At 38.1% G+C, this 12,716-nt stretch overlaps 1 protein-coding gene across 1 annotated transcript; it reads right to left on the bottom strand.

Moving 5' to 3' along the window:
• Positions 1-301: 301 nt before the first annotated feature.
• Positions 302-1,408, bottom strand: LOC129267614 (ankyrin repeat and BTB/POZ domain-containing protein 2-like). The gene has a single exon (XM_054905262.2). It carries the CDS (start codon positions 1,253-1,255, stop codon positions 302-304), a length of 954 nt encoding a protein of 317 aa, XP_054761237.2. The 5' UTR covers positions 1,256-1,408.
• Between the last annotated feature and the right edge of the window lie 11,308 nt (positions 1,409-12,716).

Consider the following 12,716-nt stretch of genomic DNA (forward strand, 5'->3'; position numbering starts at 1 on the left):
TTACCTGGTATTTTCTGATCGGGGTAAATTTCCCGATCAGAAAACACCTGGAACTGACGAACTTTGAGGCGGTCTGAAACCACCTAATATGAACCCTACTCCATATAAACATTTTTTTTTTTTTTTTTTTTTGAGACCTGTGTTTGCTGCATGCTAAATGATAACATTTGATCATTTTCTGTTCTACATGTAATAGTATTTCGTATAATCGCAGATGCAGAATAACAAAGATTATATCAAGGCCAAGTCTTGTCATCTTGTGATCCAATTGATTCGTAGCTGTCAAAAGTGACTGTAATCTTCAAACACACACATACACAAACATGCACATAGTAAATACAACAAAGAAAGAACAGACAATTTTACAAAAATCTAAATCAAAAGAAAACCCACCTGATGAATTTCTGCCACAGATAAGATGTTCATAAGGCTGCAGCATCCCCCAAAGCTCTGCCTCATTCGCTATCCCATAATCCAACACTGCTTGGGTCAGTTCCCCGTCCGTCTTCTCAAAATATGGAGCACAGGCCCTGAAGAAAAGCTCAGACGCCAGTGCTTCCATCGATGCAGCAAGGTAAAGAGCAGCATGGTCTTCGACACGCGACGATATCCTTGCTTCCGCCAACCATCGGAAGAAACGTCCAATAGGGAAGGTCAGTCCCGCCCGAGCAGTCTTCCCACGTCGCATCTGCTCGCTGCTCATCTGGTACAGCGACAGAGCTTTCACCGCTGCATTCATGCAGGCATCCGCCAACGAGGGCGCCATGACGAGCTTCACCGCAGTCTGAATCTCATGCTTGGTGCACTTGGCGTAGTCGGTGCTCAAGCGTTTGACTTCCCGGACAACCCTTATGAACGGACGCTGCATCAGGAACGAGAGCCTCTGGACGACACTCTGCGGGATGCGATCCACCAGCTGGCAGACCTTCTCGCTGTTCCGCAAGACACGCCCTACCAACTGTTCATTCCAAGGAATCTTCTCCAGCTCCACCAACCGACTGTACCTCTCCGCAAACTCAAACTCATCCGGAATACTGATATTAAGCGTATCCACGCTTCCGTGTTTCGAGCCTTCCCAGTGGAGGCTTCCGTTGCCATAATGGCTATGCGAAGAAGCCGAGTTCGTCCGGGAGTGTGTGGAGTGGCTCGTGGAGTGACTCATACTAGTACTCATAGTGCCGCTTGACGTATTAGAGGTGGGGCTATCTATCGTCGTTCGCTGGAAAGCGGTTATGATAGTACCTAAGCCAGCCATGGGAAGGCATTTACAAACCTCTTTCAGAAATCAGTGCGTACCTCTCTACGATGATGATACAATTTCTTCTCTTGCTGATGCTGGGCACAATTAGAAAGTTCTTCAGACTTGTGACTCAAATGATTTAAGAGGGTTGCTCAAATTCAAAAAGATCTGGAAGATAAAAAAGTTAAAGAAATGTAAGAACAAATGTAACATGGCGGCTGTAGTAAGATGGAAATGTTATAGATCTGGCTATCTCAAAGTTTAAGAACCTATATATACAATGATTAAAAGCTGGGGAAAATGAATAAGTGGGCCTTGGTATAAATTCTACATCCAAACAGGGGACGGCTCACACTTTAATACAATATCATTAAAGGAGAATGAAACCCTTGAAACCAGCTGAATCCATATCAAAGAGAAAAATCAATGAAACATATTATTGAAAGTTTGAGGAAGATTGAATGAATAATAAGAAAGTTATGAGCATTTTAATATTGAGATCACTAATGCCATGTAGATCTTCCATTGGCAATGCGACCAAGATCTGTGATGTCACACACGTACAACTCCCTCATTACTTTAGTACTCATTTCACTTATATTCTCACTTTTATAGAGTCTATCACAAGGTGAGGTGTTCTCTTTATATGAGAGGACAAGTACAGAGGTTTTACAACATTATATCATTGATGAATCGTTTGTCATATGATTAGAATGAGCAAAAAGAGATGTTTTGGGGTATATTTTCAGCGTCCAAAAGGGGAGAGTTGTTCATCTGTGACATCATAGATCTTGGTCGCATTGCCAATGGGAAGATCTCCATAGCATTAGTGATCTCGACATTCAAATGCTCAAAACTCTTTTATTGCTAGTCCTATTTTACTCAAACTTTTGTTGATCTTATTCTTTGATTTTTCTGCTTTCACAAAAGCTAACTTGCTCCAAGAGTTTCATTCTCCTTTAATCATAACTTATGAACAAGTTGCATCCTAAATACATGATAAATAGAATATCAATATTGCAAATCTCTCAGAGCACGACACAATTAACAAACTTCTGGGTCGACATTGACACTCCCAATAAAAAAAAAAAGGCCTCCATAGAATAGCTGAAAGCGAGATCGATACAACCATTCAATACAAACACGCTGGAAAATATAATGGAAGGATAATATGATAACAGTGCATTGAGATGACTCTAATAAAAACACCTACATCCGAAACAAAAACCCATCCCCCTTTGTCAATGTCCTCTCAGCGGACCATGTTAACGTGACAAATTTGACGGCAGGAGATGCAGCGCAAACATTTCAGTTTCATTGAACACTGAAGGACAGCTGTAGCGATATGACTAAAAGTAGATAGATTTCAATGGTATTAAAACTGACTGACGTCTGCAATGACTGAAGTCAAATTAAAAGGTTTATTTGGTAATTGTTGGGATGTTATATGATGTTGAGACAGCCCAGTTGGATACCAGGCGGGGTTTTGTTAGAGGGGTGCGAGAGACCCCCCCTGGTTTTTTATTTGACCAGGGTGGTGTCTTATGAAGCTGTTTGTAACTTATGAACAACTTTTCGCATGACTGGTGACCATTTCTTGGATGCTCAATCAGATTCGCTATCATTTTAATTCCCATCAAGAACAGTTGAAATCCAATCTTTGTAGATTAAAATTTTAATTTTCAACAAGCATCTAGAGGGAGGATACAATATTTTACAGAGTTAATATGGTAAAAAGGAAATGCAATCCCGTTGATATAAAACTGGGAAATTTTTGTTTAGTACAAGGTAACAAGTATATGTTGTGCAAAACTTTATATGCAACTTGTGAACTTTTAATGGGTGCTAAATCAGATTTTTAATAACTTTTAATATAAATTTCTATTCCCATTAGCCACAGTTGAAATCAAATATTTGGACACGCAGATTAAAATTCTTATCTTTACCCAGCAACTAGAGGGAAAATACACTATTCTTTTCAAAATTTGATTGTCTCCCATTGTTTTAAGTTAAACAGGGAACTGTGTTAATTTAAACAGGGGAAATTCCTATTTAGTGCAAGAAAGTTTTACCAGTTGTGTGTTAAGTCATGCATATATGAAACTTACAATTAGATTTAGGAAACACCATCATCACTCAGGCTGGCTATCTATTGTTATCCTCTTCCATTATTTAATGGGATTAAAATGCATGTATTGAACAATAGTTAACAAAGATATTCTAAAAGATCATACACATTTGACTGATTCAATCATCGATTTGATGTCACTAGAACTCTAATAAGCATAAAGTTGAAGAATTGTCAATAAAGGTATTTTAAAAAGATGATAAATGCATTTGACTGATTTCGCTCATCGATTTAATGTCACTAAAATCTAATAAAGATAAATTTATGAATATTAGTCATGAGCACAGCGAAGGCCGTTTTATATAAATCCTATTAGGTTAATATGATGAACACTTTGTTGTGACGTGTCACTCAAACGGCTTGAAAAGGTGACATGATATATTGGGGCATGAAAAGTGTAGTACTTAGGAATTAGAATCTTGTTCAGGGAATGACACTTGATGGAGTGTATTGATTGTCACCTTCAGTTTAAAAAGGATGAAGTTGACCCTGACATCATTTTATAATAAAGCAAGCTGATGACAGGATAGAGTTCCACTACTAAAGAAATTCTTTAAATATAACCAAAATATTATTACAAAGTTATCTCATCTATATTTTTGCGCTGTGTAGAGCAAATCACCATCTTGCATACCCTAACTTTGCTTCTTCCTATCAATCAAGTGTCATAAGTTGAAAAATTATCTGTTTTGATCCTTTCAGAATAGAACTAACTTTCTCCAGTAATGAAACATATATGATTTTGGAATGGAAAAAGTAAAGAATATATACTGCTGCAACTATTAGTATTATCCTAAGTCAATGACACTTGGCGATCAGATATAATCTGAATATGAAGTATTAAAAAGAAAATTGTGTTTGTTTGATCCCCAAAGCACCATGCTTATTCTAAAGCAATGAAAATCAATAATCATATCTAGTCATTTTATTGAATGAGGCAGTACCCTTTTAACATGCAACAATCGTTTGATAAAATCGATTAGGGTGCGTTTATACTTCCCTTACATGCTCATCACAAACGCTGATTGGAAATGCGCAACACCAATGCTCATCGCAGACACAAACACTCGTCATAAACAATGCTCATCGCGAACACTCATCATAAATGCTCAACACAAACACTCATCATAAATGCTCAACGCAAACGCTCATCGCAAAAACTTAATCTAAATCCCCCATCGTGAGTGATAATGGTAAAGGCTCATGAAATCGCAAATGCTCTTTCAGATGCTAATCGCAAGTGCTCATCTTAAAAATTAATCTTAAATGCTCATCATAAACGCTCATCTTAAATGCTCATCATAAACGCTCATCGAAAACGTTAATCACAAACGCTTATCGTAAACGCAATTCCACGGAGGACTGCTCCTTGTTTCTGAGGAGCATGCTACATGTATGTTGCAATGTGAATTTGACCTGAAAATGGCAAGCAAAAACACTCTCTTTATTAAGACCCATGAATGTTCCACGCTTGAGCAGCAAGCCAGCAGCTGGTTAATATACAAAGAGACATGTAATTACCCTTCTATTTATTAAATCTGTATAGGGCCGTCTGCACCATCCCGAGTTTTCAAATTAGCGCGCTATTTCTGATCCGGCAAATTATCCCGATCTGAAAAATCTCGAGATAGTTGGCGGTGCAGACGCAATTATCGCGCTAGTTCGTAGGATTAATCTCGAGATTGCAATCCCAAGTCAACTCGGGTTTATTTGCAAAATAGCGCGCTATTTTACGAATTATCCCGCTAATTCGTCGGTGCAGACGCACTCGAGATTGGACTCGGGGTAATTTATTCATGACGTCAGTCCATAATGCAATTCGCGTTCCACTTCCGCCTTGGTCAAAACATAAACACGTGCGAAAGTCAACTTTATACATGCGAATAGCGTTCATAAGCAACGATGGTGTCCCACCAGTGAATGGATTTTGGGAGAGACCAGACCGAAGGGGGAGGCGCTCATCGACGATGGTCATATTCAATAACAACACTGACAGCAGTGTTGTCTTATTCCTTCGCAAAATGTGAGCAAATAGCATTTCTTTCCTCCTTCTCTCCCTCTCTCTCTCTCTGTCGTTGCCTCCTACTCCGCCATCATATTTAACGAAGAATACATCACTTCTTCACTCGCTGAGCTGAGAGGATTGTTGCATAACACCGGTTGAATTCGGCGAAAGTGCTAGTGAAAGGAGTACATTGCTTGCATATCGCGGGAAGTTATTCAAAAGCGCGGGCCGTTGAAACTCCAAGATCCGAAAATGCGCATGCTCGTAATATCGGGCTTGTTGCCTCGCTCGAGCAGGAATCGCTCTTCGTGGGATGGTGCAGACGGGGTTTCTTGAATCTCGAGATTAATCGCGAAGAGGGCTGATCGGGCTAAAATCTCGAGATTGAGCAAACTCGGGATGGTGCAGCACCGCCTCTTGTGTGAGATACATCAGGCGGGAAGGATTAAAGGGTTTTTATTCTTTGTTTCATTCATCTATTCATCTCCAGATTTATCTAGCACTCGGTTGATACTGGTCTACATACATGTGCAGACCAATGGTGACTGCATCAGAGGGACAGGGAATTGTTTGGTAGGGGGTAGATTAGCCATATACTCGCAGTTACAAAGCCTTGGTGTGTTTAATTAAATTCAACTCTAGAATATCCATCAATTGTTACATCAAAATATGCTTCTATACCCTTTGATGGATCAAACTGCAGATGTTTTCAACATCTCAAAACAGATCTGTGTGCTAATTCAATTTAATTACAAATTTATTTATATTTTCAGTACTAGTGTCATTCATAAATGAAATATATATATGAGCCTACAGTGTTAGTTCCCAGGGGGGGGGGGGCAGTCAAATATATTACTGTACACACGCGTGACCAAGGAATTTCCAAACACCCCCTAAACGAGTTTTTCTCTGTGTGCAAAATAACCCCCTAAACAAGGTTTTTGCGGGCTTTATTTACACATTTTGGCCCCTAAACAAGTTGTCGCCAAAATATGACCTCAGGGAAAAAGCTTGGGGAAAAAAACATACCCTAAACATGTTTGGCTAGTCTTAAAAAAAAAAGCTTTGGGAGAAAAAACATACCCTAAATACGTTTGACCCTGCGATTGACCATTGACCAGTCTTTCAAAACCACCCTTTTTCTTGAAAATCAGTGTTTTTGATACCCTTAACGAGTCCACGCGCGGACCGCGTCCAAAACTGAAAAAAACACTACTTTAAACACGTTTTTTGGTCACGGGTGTGTACAGCAATATATTTGACTGGCCCCCCCCCCCCAGGGTTAGTTCGTTAAAAGTCTACTTCTATCAATTCATTATTTTCTCTTCCTTCCCTGGAACTTTATCTCTCCGTCACTGTACTTATTTGTCTGAACCTCTATCTTTCAAAGTTTCTCTCTTTTTTTGTTCTCCTCTCTCTCTCTCCTTCTCATCCTCTCTCTCTCTCTCCCTTTCTCGTCTTTACTCACACCAGCACTTTGGAGACTGAAGCAATTTCTGATGGATACCTCAAATCAATCACAAACTTTATATCCCAGATAGAGAGAACGCAACATTGTTTGGTTTCCGTTTCATCTACTCCAGGGCCCCCGTCTTACAAAGAGTTGCGATTGATCCAATCAACCATAACTATGGAAAGCCAGCAATGTAAACTTCATAAATTGATATTTGTTCAAAATATTTTTTAGATATGATGTATATTCATACATTCATTGTTTTCTTGAATATTCAGTGCGCTTCTCTTTGAGGCTGTTCTCACTATGTTCCTAAAACTAGTTTACTTGGAACCGGTTCAGAAAGCCAGTTTGGAAGATCGCTTTGCTAGCGTTCTCACTTGATCATCCGAAAGTGGTTTTCAAAATCACTTCACGTAAAGCGCTCTTGTTGCTATGGAAACGCTCTCAGTGGGGTGACACGTTTCGCGCGAAATTCGAAACCGCAGCATAGGCATTCTACACCTGTCGTGTGGAGTAGCGCGCTCAAAATGTGCGAAGATCGCTTCCCGAAGAACGGTTGTGTCCTCACTTACGCTAAAACCAGTTTAACGAGGCAAAGCGATCTTGAAAACTACATCGCGAGGTGGTTTTCCAAACTGGTTTGGAAGATCGCTTCCAAGACCGCTTTGACCGTTCTCACTACGCGTTAAACTAGTTTCCAGTAAACTAGTTTTAGGAACGTAGTGAGAACAGCCTCTAAGTTTAGAAAGGGACATTGTACAAATTTCCCTTAGAAAAAATAATGACATTGTTGGATTTCCATATAGTTGAGGTTGATCGGATCAATCGCAACTCTTTGTAAGACGGGGACCATATCAGTCTTTCCCCAAAAGAGATTCGCTCTCCGCATCACACACTCAATAATATAAATTACAAAATCCTCCTCCAGCAAGGACTCGCCTGAAACTCACACCCAAGAAACACTTCCAAAGATATTCAAAAACACGAGGATACACAAGATATGCCCGCAGTTCTGCCTTTTTGGGGACCAATTTTCCGGATATTACAGACGCTTTTGTTGTAGGTTTCACGCCTGGAGTGGAGAGGATACATTGTTTGTTCGTGGCGGAAAGGTCCCCACGGGAAATTGGAGGAAGAGGACGATGTGTTTGTTGCGAGCGGTGAGGAGATGAGTATTCAGCTGAAAGACTTATCAAAACTGTTTGTATCTAAAGACATTTCAATATTGTTTGTGAGCTTTTTTAATAGGTAGATCGTTATGAGATTTGTGAGGTTTCATTTGGATCTAATGGTTGATCATTTACTGGCCCTCTTTTGACCCCTTGGATACAACGTAATTGCAGTACATTACATATTTTCCATAGACTACCTCTCAGTTATATCTCAGGATAATAGGTTAATTTTGTTCTAATATAACGTATTTATCTATAAAAACTTGTTTATGCTGTTATGATATTGTTTATGGTCATAAACGTATTAGGGAGAAAGGGAAGGGGGGTCTTAATGTTTAGTTTTAAGGGACCAATCAAATACATTGTTGCACATACTCACATGGTCAAGGTGGCCAAAAATTATACATATAAAAACATGAAGGAATTATGTCATTCGACAAAAATCAGGGTATCTTTCTGGAGTTATAATGTAAATTTCAGAGATATAAAGATTTATACAGATTGGCTGTGGATATTGTAACCAGCCGAACATTCAAGCCTTGCAGATTCTAACCTAAAGCGAAAAGATGTTGATTCAAATGCAAGAATGGCAGCGCGAGATCAAGGTAATAATATTTTTGCTCTGCATACTGATGCAAATTCAAGCTACACTGTAATTATCTTTGTAGTACATGTATGTCAAGTCTCTTTCCAAAACATGCCAACATGTTCAAACATGGTCAGAATGTTAACGCTGCACAGCCATAAGTTTGATTTTCAAGTTCAAATAAGACATTATCATGCTCTAGTTCATTGTTCGAACTGTCAAGCCACATGTTGAAAGAAACTATGAACCATGAAGCCAGTTTGCGCTGATTAGCATCTATTTGTATGTAGAAAACGTGTTTCTCATACTGTAGGGTCATTCAGACCATCAAAATTCACTGTATAGGCCAAAGTAATAATAGAAAAAAATCTCAGTATTCTAAAAATGTTACAACCAGTTAACATTTTGGATGAGACGGACTTGTACGCTGTAAATTAGAATTAAAATAAATCTAGATTGGCTGTACATGTTGTGTTATCATCCAAAATTTTGATTACAAAAAAAATGGCAGAAGTGTGGTTATGAAATATAATATAGGCCTATATATAGCAAGGAGATTCAGAACCTCAAGTATTTGTTTATTATTATGACAGTCACATCAACTATTGAATATGAATGGAGTGATGGTAATCTATTTAAAATAACCCTTGCCTGACGAAGACTATATTAGCAATCAAAACTTTGTACCTCATGTTTGGTCATTTGTGAAACTTTAAATTACTTTATCAGCTTCCAATTTCATAATTGTATTAACAGTCATGTAATACAGTTTAAAAAATCATTAATACACAATGTGAACACCGTTTACTGAGATAAACATGTAAATCTAACTACAACATTTAAATGGAAATTTTTTGTTGAATTCGTAGTATTTTATGTCTGAATGAACCTACCTAGCATTCATGTTGACTCCCACGGGATCTTTGTCGAAAATCAAGTGAATATAACTGGTCAAATTTGATCAGAACTGATTGAATATGAAGTTTGTTGATTCAAGGTCGAAATCGTGCTGTAACTCTGCCTAGTCAGTCAGTCCGCAAGCCCTGAAAAAGTAGCTTCTTTTATCCAAGTGATATTCATGACAAGATGGTTTTTGCATAGTTAATGAGCTTGGTGCGAACCAAAACACCTCTTTTTATTCGGCCATTGCTGCTCTAAATATTGACCAAATTTCATGTTTTTGGTATCTTTGTAAAGAAGAAGAATCATTCTTTTAGGTCATGTGTTTGGATTTTTAAAAGAATGTTGTGATATAGGAAAAACTTTTGATCTAAAACATGAAACAAAATATTTTTTTTCATGCAACAAAAGTTGTTGTTTTCACACTTAATTTTTGTTTGGGCACAAATGATTTTTAAATCATGATAAAGCTGAAGATCTAAGCTTTAATATGATATAATTTTTATAAGAAGATGTATTTTAGATGGGTCAGCAGCCAGCTTTTCATAGACCAAGTACATTTTGCAGCTCAAAAACAAGAATACTGCGCTCTGATTGGTCATAGACCACACACCCACGCAAATTCCAATGCTCCCCACACTGGGCCTCTGCAAGGTCACACTCACCATGTGGTAATCTCTTCAAATTACCCGCGCCTGTTTGTTTTGAAAACAGTATTCAGCCAATCAGAACTCTGGCTTTTATGTTACTCAGAAATTTCAGAAATCTCGTCTTGCATCTTGATGGATATAACTGGCTGCTGACCCATCTAAAAGATGCCACATATCAAGAGTGGCATTGTAAGAAAGTATAGAGTTTGAGCTTTCTGATGATATAAATAATGTTGGTGCCTAAAACACAAAATGTTGCACAATTTGCAAGTGAAAACAGAGGAAGAAAATTCTGTTTGATGCATCTTTTCAGGTAAAAAATTCACTTATTTATCAAGATATTTCATTCAAAAGAAATGACCAGTATAAAAGGGTAACATTTACTCTTGCCCATGGTACAAAAATAATCAATATTACTCAAGGAAAAAGTGGTTAAGTTCTTTGAGAAAGAAAGTCTCACAATTCACGAGATTTTGCAGGGACATGAATTCAGCCACGAGAGGACTTGGATAAATCTTGCTCATTTGCTCATTAACACAGGGGCTTGCGGACTGACTGTAGTGCAAGCCACAACAGACTGAACGTCTGAGGTTATAAAGATGATTTATGTTTTAATATAATGACTTGGATGCAAAGGGAGCAAAAGGACCTATTATGACTGAGCTGATGTACAGTATTCTATGTGAGCATCTTGGTCTCACCCCCTCCTGTCTAGGCCACTAGTCTGCTATGCAAACCCTTTACTCGAGTTAAGGGTCTGAACTGCAGCCTACTCATGCCTTTGTATTTGCTAGTCTTTGCGTGGAGACACACTTGTTGATCAAAGTTTCAATCAGGGTCTGTGCCTGCAGACTCCGTCCCCACTCCATTTCAAATTAGAGAGAAATTAAGCAAGAACCCCTACTGTGTGACAGTGCTCATTTAAGGCTATTCTGTTGCCGATGACAAAGAAAGCAACAGATTTTTTCTTCAAAATTGACCTTTTTCATGATTTGGGATATTTATATGCTCAACATGAATGATGCAAAAACAATTGAGTCGCAGACCCCCCCCCCCCAACAAAAGCAAGAACTCTATATATTTCCACATGGAATAATAATAGTTCCACTTAGTTGCTTCCTTTTTTCATGAGCAAATTGCCCCACCTCTGCCCCCCCCCCGCCCTCTTCAAAGAAGAAAAAGCAAAGGGCCATATTATGACTGTGCTTGGTGCATTCTTCTTTGCAAATTTCCCTTTCTTTTTTTTTATGCAATTTCGCAAAATACGTTTTCTCTTGGGAGTGTGATATCACAAGTTTCACACTGCCAAGTATTCTTCATGATTGGAAGGTGTAAAAGGGCCTAATGATGCAGAATCGCGTTAGAATCTAGCAAACTGAAATGAAATTTGATAATCATCTTGTGGGTATAGGGCTGCAACTTATTTTCTCTGCAATTTTGAAAAATACACATTTTTCTTTGGGGGGGATTGTTTCATATTGGAAAAATACCACATAAATTTAGAGCTGAGCTGTAAAAATATCAGGTATTTTTCCTAAAGGAGGTGTAAAATGTCCTCAAGATGCAGAATAGCATTAGAATCTTGCAAATTGAAATGAAATTGATAGTCCTCACACGGGTAGGATTCTAAAAAGACTCAAATCAGACAGGAGTCGGAGGAGCCACGGTATGACTGAAAAAAACAAATATGGATGGACAGTTGACAAATTGGATAAAGGAAGGCGATCCGCTAGAAAACTGGGCCAGATATTCCTATGTGCCCGGGATATTATTTCAAGATGCTCTCGTGGATCAAGGGATTCGACAAAAAAGAGGAAGAAAACAACAAAATTACCATAATGGTTTGAAACTTAAAGATTTGGGGATGGGTGTCATGAATAAGGATAGATGCAGGCTTTTCTCTTGTAGTTCAATTTCTCCAGGTTGTGTCTTGATGGCTGACTTTTGCTACAACTCTCAAAGATTTGATTATCAAAGATATGCCTGTATATGTTACAAAAAAAGATTAGCTATAATTTAGATTACATGCAAGTTTGAAGGAAAAATAATAAGGAAATGATAGGCAGCAGGCAGCTGGATAAAGTTGCAAAACTATCTAAATGCCACAAAAATAAAGGCCTGATCTTCTAGATACAGTATATAATTTAATCTACGAGCTATGACAATAAAAAGAGAAAAATAAGGTTGTACAAGAGCTTTCAATAAAACATGTAAGACTTACAATGTTTAAAACCTATTTAACATACTTTTTAAAAAAGTTAGCATCTCACAATTAGGCCAAATATTGATAAGCAGTGTCAGAATGAAAAAGAATGCCATTTTGATCAGTTTTTTTCATTGTGGGGTGAAGGGAAGTGCAGACTAATTTTTTCCCTATTTTTATAAAAAAATCATTAAAAAATACAATTCTCAACATAATAATTTTGAGGTCTAATTTAGGTCTTGTCAGCGAAGTAAAATAGATTTCCATCCAATATGAATACATTTCCTGTACTTTTCCCAACTAATTTTTCATACGGTACACATAAAGCGCAGACATTTACTGCCTCGAGTCAAAACTTGTTGCCTTTTCAATCTTT

The sequence above is a fragment of the Lytechinus pictus genome, chromosome 9, assembly GCF_037042905.1.
Source record: "Lytechinus pictus isolate F3 Inbred chromosome 9, Lp3.0, whole genome shotgun sequence".
NCBI lineage: Eukaryota > Metazoa > Echinodermata > Echinoidea > Temnopleuroida > Toxopneustidae > Lytechinus > Lytechinus pictus.